General features: G+C 49.5%; 1 protein-coding gene across 3 annotated transcripts in view; it reads left to right on the forward strand.

Moving 5' to 3' along the window:
- Positions 1-13,187, forward strand: part of LOC119959312 (disco-interacting protein 2 homolog A-like) — a 304,446-nt gene extending 291,259 nt beyond the window's left edge. For 2 of the 3 annotated variants that reach the window (XM_038787632.1, XM_038787638.1), the window contains 4 exons: positions 1,540-1,614; positions 3,263-3,437; positions 6,008-6,131; positions 11,692-11,944. In XM_038787632.1, the coding sequence (XP_038643560.1) occupies positions 1,540-1,614; positions 3,263-3,437; positions 6,008-6,131; positions 11,692-11,944 (627 nt within the window). Of the gene's footprint in view, positions 1-1,539; positions 1,615-3,262; positions 3,438-6,007; positions 6,132-11,691 lie in introns of all 3 variants that reach the window. The other variant, XM_038787623.1, reaches the window with a different exon arrangement.
- The last annotated feature ends 899 nt before the right edge of the window (positions 13,188-14,086 follow it).

The raw sequence follows: 14,086 nt of genomic DNA on the forward strand, positions 1-14,086 counted from the left end.
AGGCCTGGATATAGTGGACTGGAGAGAATGTTTCCACTTGTAGGAAAATCTAGAAGCAGAGGACACAATCTCAGACTAAAGGGGCGATTCTTTAAAACAGAGATGAGGAGGAATTTTTTTCAGCCAGAGGGTGGTGAATCTATGGAACTCTTTGCTGCAGAAGGCTTTGGAGGCCAAATCACTGAGCGTCTTTAAGACAGAGATAGATAGGCTTCTTAAAATATAAATTTGAGTAATTAATTTTTTTTTCAATCAAGGGGCAATTTAGCATGGCCAATCCACTTATCCTGCACATTTTTGTGGGGTTGTTGGGGTGAGACCTACACAGTCACTGGGAGAATTTGCAAACTCTACACCGGCAGTGACTCGGGGCTGGGATTGAACTTGGGTCCTCAGTGCCGTGAGGCTGCAGTGCTAACCACTGTGCCGCCGTGCTGTCCCTAGATAGGTTTTGCTTAATACGGGGATCAGATGCTATGGGGAAAAGGCCGGAGATTGGGGATAAGAAAAATATCAGCCATGATTGAATGGTGGAGCAGATTTGATGTGGCATGTAGCCTAATTCTGCTCCTGTGTCTTATGGTCTTATGATGTGGAGATGCTGGCGTTGGACTGGGGTGAGCACAATAAGAAGTCTTACAACACCAGGCTAAAGTCCAACAGGTTTGTTTCAAATCACTAGCTTTCGGAGCGCAGCACCTTCCTCAGGTTAATTGAGGAATCACCTGAGGAAGGAGCAGTGCTCCGAAAGCTAGTGATTTGAAACAAACCTGTTGGACTTTAACCTGATGTTGTAAGACTTCTTATTATGGTCTTGCGGGTGACATGGGTGGGGGTGTTGGCAGCCCGCAAGCTCAGTTCGATCAGGATGCCCTTTCAAAATGGCGGCCCAATCTCTGAGTCCAACTCCTCAGGATGAAAACAATTCTAAGTGTGGGCTAAACCAGTGAGAAACTCCCCAGTGCTCAAAAAAAGTGTCCTTAAATAGCGGTGGAGAACTCGCCAGCAGAGACCATGGGAAATGCCCTGAAAAACCCACCACAAGTGACTTAGAATCTTTTCCATTTGATTGCGCCCTATATCTCTTGTGTAATATGGAGAGTTTTGCATGTGGGCTGTAGCAACTAGACTTACAAGTTCTTTGTTCCCATAATGGTTGGCAACATCTCTCATCTTATAAAAGCAAAATATTGTGCATTGCTGTAAAACTGAAATAAAAACTGGAAAATGCTGGAAATTCTCAGTAGAGGAGGGTGGAGTCTGTGGAGAGATAAAGAAAGTTAACTTCTCGTCATCAGAATTGATCAATGATGGAGATGGCACAGGTTTGAAGCGAGTCTTGTCCCCTGTAATTGCTTCAAGCTTGTTATTTATCTATCTCCTCCCAGTTTTGATGGAAGTGAAACTCTGGCTGATTACAATTGACTGATTTTCTTTGTAAAATATGTAAAGTACTATTGAATCATTGAGAGCGCGTGGCAAAAAATGTTGAACTACCAAACTGATCTTCAGCTCAGTCTTTTTCATCTCCTTTTGCAGATTCTCCCTGGAGTTAAGGTTATCATAACTAATCCAGAGACAAAAGGCCCTCTGGGAGATTCCCACTTGGGAGAGGTGAGATCAGGAAGAACAAGTTGATGCGACCTTAATTTCCACAAGTTCAAAAACGTGGAGTTGAAAAATGATTCTGCCAGTAACATTTATTAATATGGCGGTGTTATGCTGTTCTTTTGGTGTGTGCTTAATCTAGTGCACACTAGCGAATCTATAATTGATATAATTTCTGAAGACTTTTGTAATTAATGACTGCAATGAAAAGTTATGTTTTGCTTTGGCTATATTCGTTGTTTACCCAGCAGGGAGCTGATAAGACACATACATTTACTGTCTTCCGTCACCTCATTGCCTGCAGAAGTTGCTGGAGAAATGTTTGCACATGTCTGTCACATTTCAGATGGTGTTGCAACTGCCTTGCTGGGTTGAGATGCAGAGACTGGGTCCCCTTGCCTTTCTGTAATTATCCTTCACTTTTTTTGTTCCCTTGCGTCACAGGAGGTATTGAGTGCAGTTACTGTTGCTATGTAGGCAGGCATGGCATGAAATAATCTTCGTAACAAACTGAAATGAATAAACCGCTGATCTGTTTTTGCTGTGTTGCCTGACGCATAAATGTTGGTCAGGACACTGGAAGAATTTACTTGCTCCCTTTCTCTTGGTGCAAGCTGTAGGCCGGCGGGGGCTCACCTTAACATCTGGTCCCAAATTTGGCACCTTCATTAATAAATGCCCCCTCAGTACTGCACTAAAGTGTTAGGCTGGATAACAGGTTCCCAAACTGTTTTGCAGCTTCATAGCCTAAACATAATATTAATGGCAATTTACCTGGTGAGGGAAGCCAGTTGATGAGGTGGCTAATAATAATCTTTATTATTGTCACAAGTAGGCTTACATTAACACTGCAATGAAGTTACTGTGAACGTAGAACATACAGTGCAGAACGAAGCCATTCAGCCCATCGAATCTGCACCAACCCACTTAAGCCCTCATTTCCACCCTATCCCTGTAACCCAACAACCCCTCCTAACCTTTTTTGGTCACCAAGGGCAATTTATAATGGCCAATCCACCTAACCACATCTTTGGACTGTGGGAGGAAACCAGAGCACCTGGAGGAAACCCACGCAGACACGGGGAGAACATGCAGACTCCGCACAGACAGGGAATCGAACCTGGGACCCTGGCACTGTGAAGCCACAGTGCTAATCACTTGTGCTACCGTGCTGCCCACTAGTCCCTCGGGAGCTCTACACTCTCCTTTAGCTCCTCCAGACTGGCAAACCCTTCCTTCCAAAAGCCTCTAGTCGCCACACTCCGGCGCCTGTTCGGGTACACTGAGGAAGAATTCAGAATGTCCAATTCACCTAACAGCACGTCTTTCGAGACTTGTGGGAGGAAACCGGAACACCCGGAGGAAACCCACACAGACACAGAGAGACTCCGAACAGACAGTGACCCAAGCTGGGAATCGAACCCGGATCCCTGCCGCTGTGAAGCAACAGTGCTATCACTGTGCACGTGATTCAGAGTTATGCTAACAGCACGGGGTTCAGTCTCTGTTCTGACTCGGGGAGACTTTGGGGCCTTTATTTAATACGACTGCATAAGATTGACTTCTGACCCCCTCCTTCACTGACTGGCTATAAAAAGTTTATAACAGGAGGAAATAATGATTTGCCGCTAAATGTGACATTTTTCTTGTACAGATCTGGGTGAGCAGCCCTCACAATGCAACTGGGTACTACACGGTTTATGGTGAAGAGTCCTTGCATGCTGACCACTTTAATGCCAAGCTCAGTTTTGGAGACACCCAAACCTTATGGGCACGGACAGGATACCTGGGATTTCTTCGCAGAACGGAGCTGACTGATGCGACTGGAGGTAAGATTTGGTGCACACCAATGATGAGAAATAATATTGCATTAATTGCTCAACATGGCTTTGCGATTTCTTATGTAGGAAGCAGTTAATGAAATGCAACAGTGTTGGTGCATTAGGAGGTGATGGAGGGAGGGCACCCCTGTCATGAAATGTGACACGTGGGCTGACCACGTTAATTTGAAGTCTTACAACACCAGGTTAAAGTCCCAACAGGTTTATTTGGATTCACTGGCTTTCGGAGCACAGCTCCTTCACAGGCGAGTGTTCAGATGAAGGAGCTACGCTTCAAAAGTTAGTGATTCCAAATAAACCTCTTGGACTTTAACTTGGTGTTGTCAGACTTCTTACTGTGCCAGTCCAACACCGGCTTCTCCACATCACCTTAATTTGAAGTGAGGGAGTTCGGCCGTCCAAAAAGGACGCTTTCAACGCTTTCCATGAGCTTGATTAAAACTGACCACCTCTCTCTCGCTCTCTCTCTCTCGCTCTCTCTGTGTCTCTCTCTCGCTCTCTCTGTGTCTCTCTCTCGCTCTCTCCGTGTCTCTCTCTCGCTCTCTCTGTGTCTCTCTCTCGCTCTCTCTGTGTCTCTCTCTCGCTCTCTCTGTGTCTCTCTCTCGCTCTCTCCGTGTCTCTCTCTCGCTCTCTCCGTGTCTCTCTCTCGCTCTCTGTCTCTCTCTCGCTCTCTCTGTCTCGCTCTCTGTGTCTCGCTCTCTGTGTCTCGCTCTCTGTGTCTCGCTCTCTGTGTCTCGCTCTGTGTCTCGCTCTCTGTGTCTCGCTCTCTGTGTCTCGCTCTCTGTGTCTCGCTCTCTGTGTCTCGCTCTCTGTGTCTCGCTCTCTGTGTCTCGCTCTCTGTGTCTCGCTCTCTGTGTCTCGCTCTCTGTGTCTCGCTCTCTGTGTCTCGCTCTCTGTGTCTCGCTCTCTGTCTCGCTCTCTGTGTCTCGCTCTCTGTGTCTCGCTCTCTGTGTCTCGCTCTCTGTGTCTCGCTCTCTGTGTCTCGCTCTCTGTGTCTCGCTCTCTGTGTCTCGCTCTCTGTGTCTCGCTCTCTGTGTCTCGCTCTCTGTGTCTCGCTCTCTGTGTCTCGCTCTCTGTGTCTCGCTCTCTGTGTCTCGCTCTCTGTGTCTCGCTCTCTGTGTCTCGCTCTCTGTGTCTCGCTCTCTGTGTCTCGCTCTCTGTGTCTCGCTCTCTCTGTGTCTCGCTCTCTCTGTGTCTCGCTCTCTGTGTCTCGCTCTCTGTGTCTCGCTCTCTGTGTCTCGCGCTCTCTGTGTCTCGCGCTCTCTGTGTCTCGCTCTCTCTCTGTCTCGCTCTCTCTCTGTCTCGCTCTCTCTGTCTCGCGCTCTCTCTGTCTCGCTCTCTCTGTCTCGCTCTCTCTGTCTCGCGCTCTCTCTGTCTCGCTCTCTCTGTCTCGCTCTCTCTGTCTCGCTCTCTCTGTCTCGCTCTCTCTGTCTCGCTCTCTCTGTCTCTCTCTCTCTGTCTCGCTCTCTCTGTCTCGCTCTCTCTGTCTCGCTCTCTCTGTCTCGCTCTCTCTGTCTCGCTCTCTCTGTCTCGCTCTCTCTGTCTCGCTCTCTCTGTCTCGCTCTCTCTGTCTCGCTCTCTTCTGTCTCGCTCTCATCTGTCCGCTCTCTCTGTGTCTCGCTCTCTCTGTCTCGCTCTCTCTGTCTCGCTCTCTCTGTCGCTCGCTCTCTCTGTCTCGCTCTCTCCGTCTCGCTCTCTCCGTCTCGCTCTCTCCGTCTCGCTCTCTGTGTCTCGCTCTCTGTGTCTCGCTCTCTGTGTCTCGCTCTCTGTTCCGGTCGCATGCTCGCGTCTCTGTGTCTCGCTCCTCTCTGTCTCGCTCTCCTCTGGTGTCTCCGCTCTCTCGTGTCTCGCGCTCTCTCTCTCGGTCTCGCGCTCTCTGGTCTCGCTCTCTCGGTCTCGCTCTCTCTGTCTCGCTCTCTCTGTCTCGCTCTCTCTGTCTCGCTCTCTCTGTCTCGCTCTCTCTGTCTCGTTCTCTCTCTGTCTCGCTCTCTGTCTCGCTCTCTCTGTCTCTCTCTCTCTGTCTCGCTCTCTCTTGTCTCGCTCTCTCTCTGTCTCGCTCTCTCTGTCTCGCTCTCTGTCTCGCTCGCGTTCTCTCTGCTCGCTCTCTGTCCTTCGCTCTCTCTGTCTCGCTCTCTCTGTCCGCTCTCTCTGTCTCGCTCTCTCTGTCTCGCTCTCTCTCTCTGTCTCGCTCTCTCTGTCTCGCTCTCTCTGTCTCGCTCTCTCTGTCCCTCGCTCTCTCTGTCTCGCTCTCTCTGTCTCGCTCTCTCTGTCTCGCTCTCTCTGTCTCGCTCTCTCTGTCTCGCTCTCTCCGTCTCGCTCTCTCCGTCTCGCTCGCTCTCTGTCTCGCTCTCTCCCTCTCGCTCTGTCTCTGTCTCTCTGTCTCTGTCTCTCTCTGTCTCTGTCTCTCTCTGTCTCTGTCTCTCTCTGTCTCTGTCTGTCTCTCTCGCTCTCTGTCTCTCTCTCTCTCCTCTGTCTCTCTCGCTCTCTGTCTCTCTCGCTCTCTGTCTCTCTCGCTCTCTGTCTCGCTCTCTCTGTGATATGTTTCCCCTCTGTTGCAGAACGCCATGATGCCCTTTATGTGGTTGGCTCCTTGGACGAGACCCTAGAATTGAGAGGAATGCGTTATCATCCAATTGACATTGAGACCTCGGTGCTTAGATCACACAAGAGTATTGCTGAATGGTAAGAAATAAAGATTACCAATTAACCGGACTCGGTAATGAAGCAATCAAAATGAATAACTTGTATAAATGGTCTGCTGCTTGATTCACTAACCTGTGATTTCGGATAAACTGTCCAATCCAGCTGAACTGCTGAATTGAGGGCTGGTTGAGAAATATTCCACCATGCACATTCATCATTCTTTTTCATTGAAAAGGCTCATTCAGACAGCAGTGGGGAAAGAGGCCAAAGGGGTATCGATAGATGTAACTGCATTAGAGAAGATATCCGTCAGGAGTTACTAACCTGGGAAATATCTGAAATATTCATGATCGGTACTTAATGTGCTGTGAATAATTGGATTTTCCTGAATGGACACTTGGGATAATCCCCTCTTTCATGGGGTGTGGGCATCGCTGGCTCGGCCAGCATTTATTGCCCATCCCTAATTGCCCTTGAATGGAGTGTCTCGCTCGGCCATTTCAGAGGGCAGTTAAGCGTCGATCACATTGCTGTGGGTCTGGAGTCACATGTCGACGACACCGGGTAAGGGAAGCAAGATTTTCTTCCCTAAAGGACATTAGTGAACCAGATGGGTTGTTACGACAATCATTGACAGTACCTTTACTAAGACGAGCTTTTAATTCCAGATTTTCTTCTTAATTTAAAATTCGCCGCCGTGCAATCAGAGAGGCGAAGGCCACGACACTGGCCTTCCTCCTCTCCATGAGCTCTGGCTTCTCTGAAATCCTAAATATCGCCAGCAAAGTGTCCGGGTCCACCTCCTCCTCCACCATCCTGGCTAAGACTGCGAACACTCGCGCCCAGTATCTTCCCATGTGCGTGTCATTCGCTGGCCCTGCCCACACCTCTCATGCATCTGCTACCTCCTGAAAGAAGCCACTCATTCTCGCCCGAGTCAAATGCACCCTGTGCACCACCTTACACTGTATCAGGCTCATCCTTGCACAGGAGGAGGTCCCATTTATTCTATGCAGTGCTTCACTCCATACCCCCCCCCCCCCCCCCCCAGTTGATCTCCCCTTCCCATTTCTCCTTGATTTTCACCACCAGTTCGCCTCCCTGCTCCCCCAGCCACTTGCATGTCGCCCCAATTCTTCCCTCCCCTTCCACATCCAGAAGCAGTAGTTGCTCCAGCAGGGTGTATCCCGGCAACATAGGGAACCTTTTGTGCAAAGTCCTTAAACTGCAGATACCCTCTCCTTTAGCTCCTCCAGACTGGCGAACCCTTCCTTCCAATACAAATCCCCCACCTTGACCAGCCCCACGTCCCTCCACCTCCTGTATACACTATCCACCCCCCCCCCCCCCCCCCCCCCCCCCCCCCGGCTCAAATCCATGATTCTCGCACAGTGGTGTTAGCACCGACATTCCCTCCACCCTAAAATGTCTCAGCTGATTCCAAATCTTCACCATGGACTGCACCACTGGGCTCCCTGATTACCTACTCAGCGCCATTGGCAACGCTGCCATCACCATAGTCCTCAAACTAGACCCGTTACAAGATTCCTCCTCTGTCCTAACCCACTTTATCCCTTCTCCAATCAAGCAGATTCGGCCACGCCAATGCCCCGACTTGCCTCTGCAGCAGGGTCCTCCCAACCCTCGGCACCGTCCCCGCCCATACAAATCCAAAATAATCATGTCCAATTTCCGAAAAATGGCCTTTGGTATAAAGATTGGGAGAGCCTGAAAAAAGATAAGAAACTCGGCAGAATATTAATTTTCGCCACTTGGACCCTCCCTGCCAAAGTTAAGTGCAGTGTATCCCACCTCTTAAGATCCTCCCTGGCTTCCTCGACCAGCTTTGTTAGGTTCCGCTTATGGAGCCCTGTCCATTCCCTCTTCAATCCCCAAATACCTGAACCGATCCCTCACCACAGAAAATGACATCCACCTAAATTAGCCCGCTGTGCCAGCTCGTTCACCGGGCAAACCTCGCTTTTCCCTACATTCAGTTTGTACCCCGAGAACCCTCCAAACCTCCCCAGCAGGCCCATAATCCTTCCCATACTCTCCAACGGATCTGAAACATAATAACAACAGGTCATCGGCATAGAGCGACACCCGATGCCACCTCTGTCCCCTCATAATTCCCCACCACTTCGCCAACCCCCTGAGAGCCATCGCCAGCAGCTCTATGGCCAGCGCAAACAGCAATGGTGACAGTGGGCACCCTCGCCCTTGGTGCCACATACAGCAACCGTACGCATGCCACAAATCTCGGCCCAAACCTTCCCAAAACCTCGAACAAGTACCGCCACTCCACCTGATCAAATGCCTTCTCCGCGACCATGGACACCACCACCTTCAGTACCAGAACCCCAGAGGGATTCATCACTACATTCAACAGTCGTCTTGTATTACTCGCGAGCTGCCTGCCCTTCATAAAGCCTGTTTGATCTTCTGCAACCACCCCGGCACACACACCTCCATCCTCCCCGCCGCCAACTTAGCCAATACTGTCACATCCGTGTTCAAAAGTGATATGGGCCTACACAACCCACATTCCATCTGGTCCTTCCCCTTTTGCAGGAACATAGAACAGTACAGCACAGAACAGGCCCTTCGGCCCTCGATGTTGTGCCACGCATTGTCCAAAACCAAGATCAAGCTATCCCACTCCCTGTCATTCTGGTGTGCTCCATGTGCCTATCCAATAACCGCTTGAAAGTTCCTAAAGTGATTACAGCCTGCATCATCGTCTCCGGCAACTCCCCCTTCTCCAGCGCTTCATTAAATGCCCCCAACAAATGTGGTGCCAGGTCCATCGTAAATTCCTTATAAAATTCCGTCGGGTACCAATCCGGCCTCGGGGCTTTCCCCGACTTCATACCCCTGATACTATCCAGCACCTCCCACAGCCCCAGGGGCTCCTCCAACGCCTTCATCTCTGCTTCCTCCATCTGGGGCAACGCCAGCTCGTACAGAAACCACCCCATGTCCCCCTCCTCCCCTCCCGGGTCCGCCTCGTAAAGTCCCTGGTAGTACTCCCGAAAGCCTTATTTATCTTCCCTGGCTCTGGCATCCCCAGCCCCAGTCTGTATCTTCAATATTTCCCTGGGCTGCAGCCTGCCTCTGCAGCTGGTGCGCCAGCATGCGGCTCGCCTTCTCCCCATACTCGCATTGCACCCCTCTTGCCCGACGCAGTTGCCCTCCTGCCCTCCCCATTGTCAGATGTCAAACTGCCCCTGCAACTTTTTCCTCCTCGCCAATCCCTCCCATGGTGGGCAACCTCGAATATTCCTTGTCCACCTCCACTATCTCGCTCACTAGACAGTCATGTTCCTCCCTCCTTTCCCTATCCGCACAAGCGTTAAATGAAATAATCTCCCCCCAGACCACTGCCTTCAGTGCTTCCCACAAAATAGGAGCCGACACCTCCGCATTCTGATTGAACTCCACATAATCCCTAATCGCCAACCGCACCTTATCACAAAAACCTCCATCCGCCAACAACCCCGAGTCAAACCTCCACCCCGGCCTCTGCTCTTGTCCCGGTCTAAACGGAACCTCCAGCCAGTAGGGTGCATGGTCTGAGATAACTATCCCCGCATACTCTGCCCCCTCCACCCCAACCAAAATCTTCCAACTCACTACAAAGTAATCAATCCTCGAATACACCTTACAGACGTGTGAAAAGAAGGGATGCTCCGTTCCCCCTGGTTCTGAAAGCACCATGGATCCGCCATACCATCCTCTCCATAAACCCCCCCCCCCCCAGCTCCCTTGCCACTCGTACCCTACCCATCGACCTGGGGCTCAATCTATCCACCCTCGGCTCCAGGACACAGTTAAAATCTCCTCCCAAGATCAACTGGTGCGTGGCCAAATCCGGGATTGCTGCCAGCAACCCCCTCATAAAACCCACATCATCCCAATTTGGGGCATACACATTTACCAACACTACCGGTGCCCCTTCCAATACCCCACTCACAATCACATATCTCCCACCCGGATCCCTCACCTCCTTCACACTCACAAAACCCATTTTATTGCTCATTAAAATCGCCACTCCCCTCAACTTCGAATCAAACCCCGAATGGAAAACCTGCCCGACCGACCCCTTCCTTAACCTAACCTGGTCTTTCACGCAGAGCTGCATTTCCTGTAGAAAGTCCACCCCGGCTTTCAGGATCCTGTGGTGCGCAAACACCTGTGATCTTTTAACTGGTCCATTCAGTCCCCGGACATAGCATATTACCAGCCTTACCGGAGGCTTATCCCTCCAATCCCCTCTACCGTCCGTCATCTTCCCCACTTAACTCCAGCCCCCTTAATTCCACCCTGTACCTAGCCCATCCCAGATAACAGGGGGTAAGAGATGACACGGTTAGGGGTCTAACCATGTCATCTCTCACCCCCTGTTATGTCGCGACAACCGCCGCCGGCACAGCACCGCATAGGCCCTGTTGAACCCTGCCTGCCGTTTCGCCAACTCGGCTCCAATGTCATGATATATTCGGACCTTGTTCCTCTACCATTCGCAGGTGTGCTTCTCCCTGGCCCAACGCAAGATCTTCTCTTTCTCTAGAAATTTGTGGAGTCTCATGATCACCGCCCACAGCGGTTCCCCGGATCTAAGCTTCTGCCTCAGGGACCTAAGCGCTCGGTCCACTTCAGGCACCTTATCTAGAAACCCCTCCGGCACCAGCTCTGCCTCCAGAGCCCCCATATGATCGCTGTGATCCGAAATCACTCCTTTGATCTCCTGAATCTGCGACCCCTGCACCTCCAAACACCTCCATCCGCTCCAAAGTACTCTTCGGAGTGCCACAGCTCCTTCGATGGCCTTCGAGCGATCCTCCTGTATTTCCTTCCTCTGCTGTTGGAATTCCTCCTGAATAAAATCCATCTACCGCTCCATCCTCACACTGGCTGCTGCACCACAGGTTTCCTCCAACTCTTTGGCCAGGTCTCTCACCATCTTCTGCCGGGTTTAATTTTTTAAAAAATGAATTTAGAGTACCCAATTCAATTTTTCAATTAAGGGGCAAACTAGCATGGCCAATCCACCCACCCTGCACATCTTTGGGTTGTTGGGGCGAAACCCACGCAAACACGGGGAGAATGTGCAAACCCCACACGGACATTGACCCAGAGCCGGGATTGAACCTGCGACCTTGGCGCCGAGAAGCAGCAGTGCTTGCCACTGTGCTGCCCTTTCTGCCAGGTTTGATAACCAGCAGACATGCCACTTTTGGGGGAAACAACTCCTTTGATCTTCAGCTACCCCTTTTAATCGAAATTCCACCCAATATGGCGTAAAAAGAGCTCTTACCTTCGCCTTCGAGCAGGAGCTGCCCTGTGTGCGAGAACTCTCACCATGGCTGCCACCGGAAGTCTCCTTCCTGCTTTCACTGCAGTACTTTGGGATATTAAACGTACTATGCCGTCAGTGAATTAGACGTCTGCGGGCCCAGCAGATGTTCCCATTTTGTCCGCCTTGGCTCTGCTATTTTCCACGCTAACTCTACTACTATTAAGCCCCCCCCCCCCAAGCATTGCTCATCAAATCTGTACTTGTGCCTTTTTCTGATCATTGTGTTTTCTGCCACAGTGCTGTCTTCACGTGGACCAACCTGCTTGTCGTAGTGGTGGAACTGGACGGTTCTGAGCAGGAAGCACTGGATCTGGTTGCCTTGGTGACTAACGTTGTTTTGGAAGAACATTATCTTATTGTGGGAGTGGTGGTTGTGGTGGACCCTGGGGTGATTCCAATCAACTCGCGTGGCGAAAAGCAGCGGATGCACCTTCGGGATGGATTTCTCGCTGACCAGCTTGACCCCATTTATGTGGCCTATAACATGTGAGCCTTGTGCTCGGAGACTACTTACTGCTAACTGCTGCCTCCGTGACAGCGTTCACCGGTGCCCCGAATGTGTCCATATTGATCGTTAAATGCTGCACTAAAACAATGAGAACATAGAAAGCCAGACCTTGCTGGGAGGTGGTACTGTGTGCGTTAAGGCCATACATCCAGTCTGATCTGTTGTCAGCCACTCCTTGTGGTGATGTGTTCTGCATAGCTCCAACGCCTGTCATATCAAAAGACGATGGGCTTGCCCACCACACCACTGCTGGTGCCATATTAAATGTGAAGTAGTGTTCTAGAAATATCACTGTATCACAGCACATTAAAGAGACTGCACAGCAGCAGCAGGAACAACAACTCTCCATCATGTCTCATCAGATGTGCTGCAGGGTTGGGAGATGAATCCTGTCTATCAGTGTTATAGTTTTTCTTGAATCCCTGGCAGTTCGGGTTGCCACATTTCTGGATGTGGATTCGGAAATTCTTTTTAAAGCCTATTTATTCTGTTAATCAGTGAGTGTAATTGGATGACTGAACGGACAGCCGGACAGTCAGATATCCCGAGGTTGGGGGGGATAGGGTCATCAAGCTTAATCCACTGCTCACCCCATTAGGAGGCAATTAAAAATGGTTGCGGGAAAAGATTATGTCAAACGCTAGGGTCACCCTTGCAAGGTCTCTTCGGTGGCCCGAGGGTGGTACTCTTGGGAGGTTCTAACCCATTGTCGTGCTGTGATCTGCAGAACTGGTGAGCACCTTGCCAGCTTGTGCCACTGTTGTGATTGTTGCTAACCACGATAATCAGGCCTGAACAACAGAAGCCCACATCAGACCATCTTATATTGCTAGGAAAAATAAATAAAACTTGTATCCTGTCATTTTTATGACTGGAATATTGTGATACATTTTTCTAAAGTATTGACATTCCATCAACGGAATCGGATTGCAGCCCTCCCATCGTGAATGAGTTTTCTTCCATTTTATATCACAATGCCACAGGAGTCGATCACTGATCTTGTTACTGAAGATTTTCTGAGTGTTCTCTAGAGTGGTTTTAATCATAAAGTTGCAAAAGGGGCTGAATTGACGTGAAATTCAAACCTTTCCATTTGATTATTGAGCTCCAATTTGCACCATGTTGCTGACATGCATTTGCATATCTGGCTGGCTTTTTTTTGAATTCTGGGCCTTGAGACACGAGAGAGCTTGGTGATTACACAAATAAATCCAGTTATTGCAGATGATTACAGATTTTGCTAAAATCATTTACTTCCTGGGCAGTCCGTCTGCTTTATGCAGTCTGCGGAGTGGTACAGCTTGAAAACCTCAGTGCTTTCTCATGGTATGCACGACATGACTTCAATCATACCACACCTCACCATTTCTGTTTCATTGGGGCTTGCTCTTTTTAATGCTGGTAAGTGAATTAAAAACTGATAGAAATAGCAACATTTTGCATGGTTATGATATTGGCTCTACAAACTGAGCATCCCACTTTGCTTTTAAAGCATGAGATTTTGCAACTTCAATCCAGATCAGAGAATGATGAAAACTGCCCACAATGTGAAGGCTGGCCAGTTTGACATGCCCGAGTTTCAGGCATGCTATTTGATGCGAGGATGGGCATTATGAGGAGGAAGTGTGCTGCACTCTGGACATCTAGGACAGATCAAAGAACAAAGATGACTGAACGACCAAAATTGCTAAATCAGATGTTTAAGTAAGAGTCCTGCGGAACCTCCTTTCTGATATATACACCCATGGTACTAATAGACTGTGAGGACCCTTCAGTGGTGGTGTTTAGGGGTACCATCCACTGCAGACAGAATCATTGTATTATATTTGCGGCGGACACAACCCACCAGAAGTTCTTTTCCTGTCTATTATTGCCCAGCTTACTGTTTCAGTAAAGAAACCTCCCTCTTGTATTGATTAGGAACTATCTTATATTATGAATGTGTGTTTTAGACAGCTTCATAAGTGGAAGTACCTTCTCTGTGTCTATCTTATTAAAACCCCTTCAGAATTTTAATGGCCTGAAAGATTTCATAGTCAATTTTCCCAAAGAAATATTACTATTCAGTTCCCTTTCTGTTACTGAGAAGCTGTGCTGATTTGTGTGTATGCAGACAGCAATCAC

Source organism: Scyliorhinus canicula, chromosome 2 (genome assembly GCF_902713615.1).
Source record: "Scyliorhinus canicula chromosome 2, sScyCan1.1, whole genome shotgun sequence".
In the NCBI taxonomy this organism is placed as follows: domain Eukaryota; kingdom Metazoa; phylum Chordata; class Chondrichthyes; order Carcharhiniformes; family Scyliorhinidae; genus Scyliorhinus; species Scyliorhinus canicula.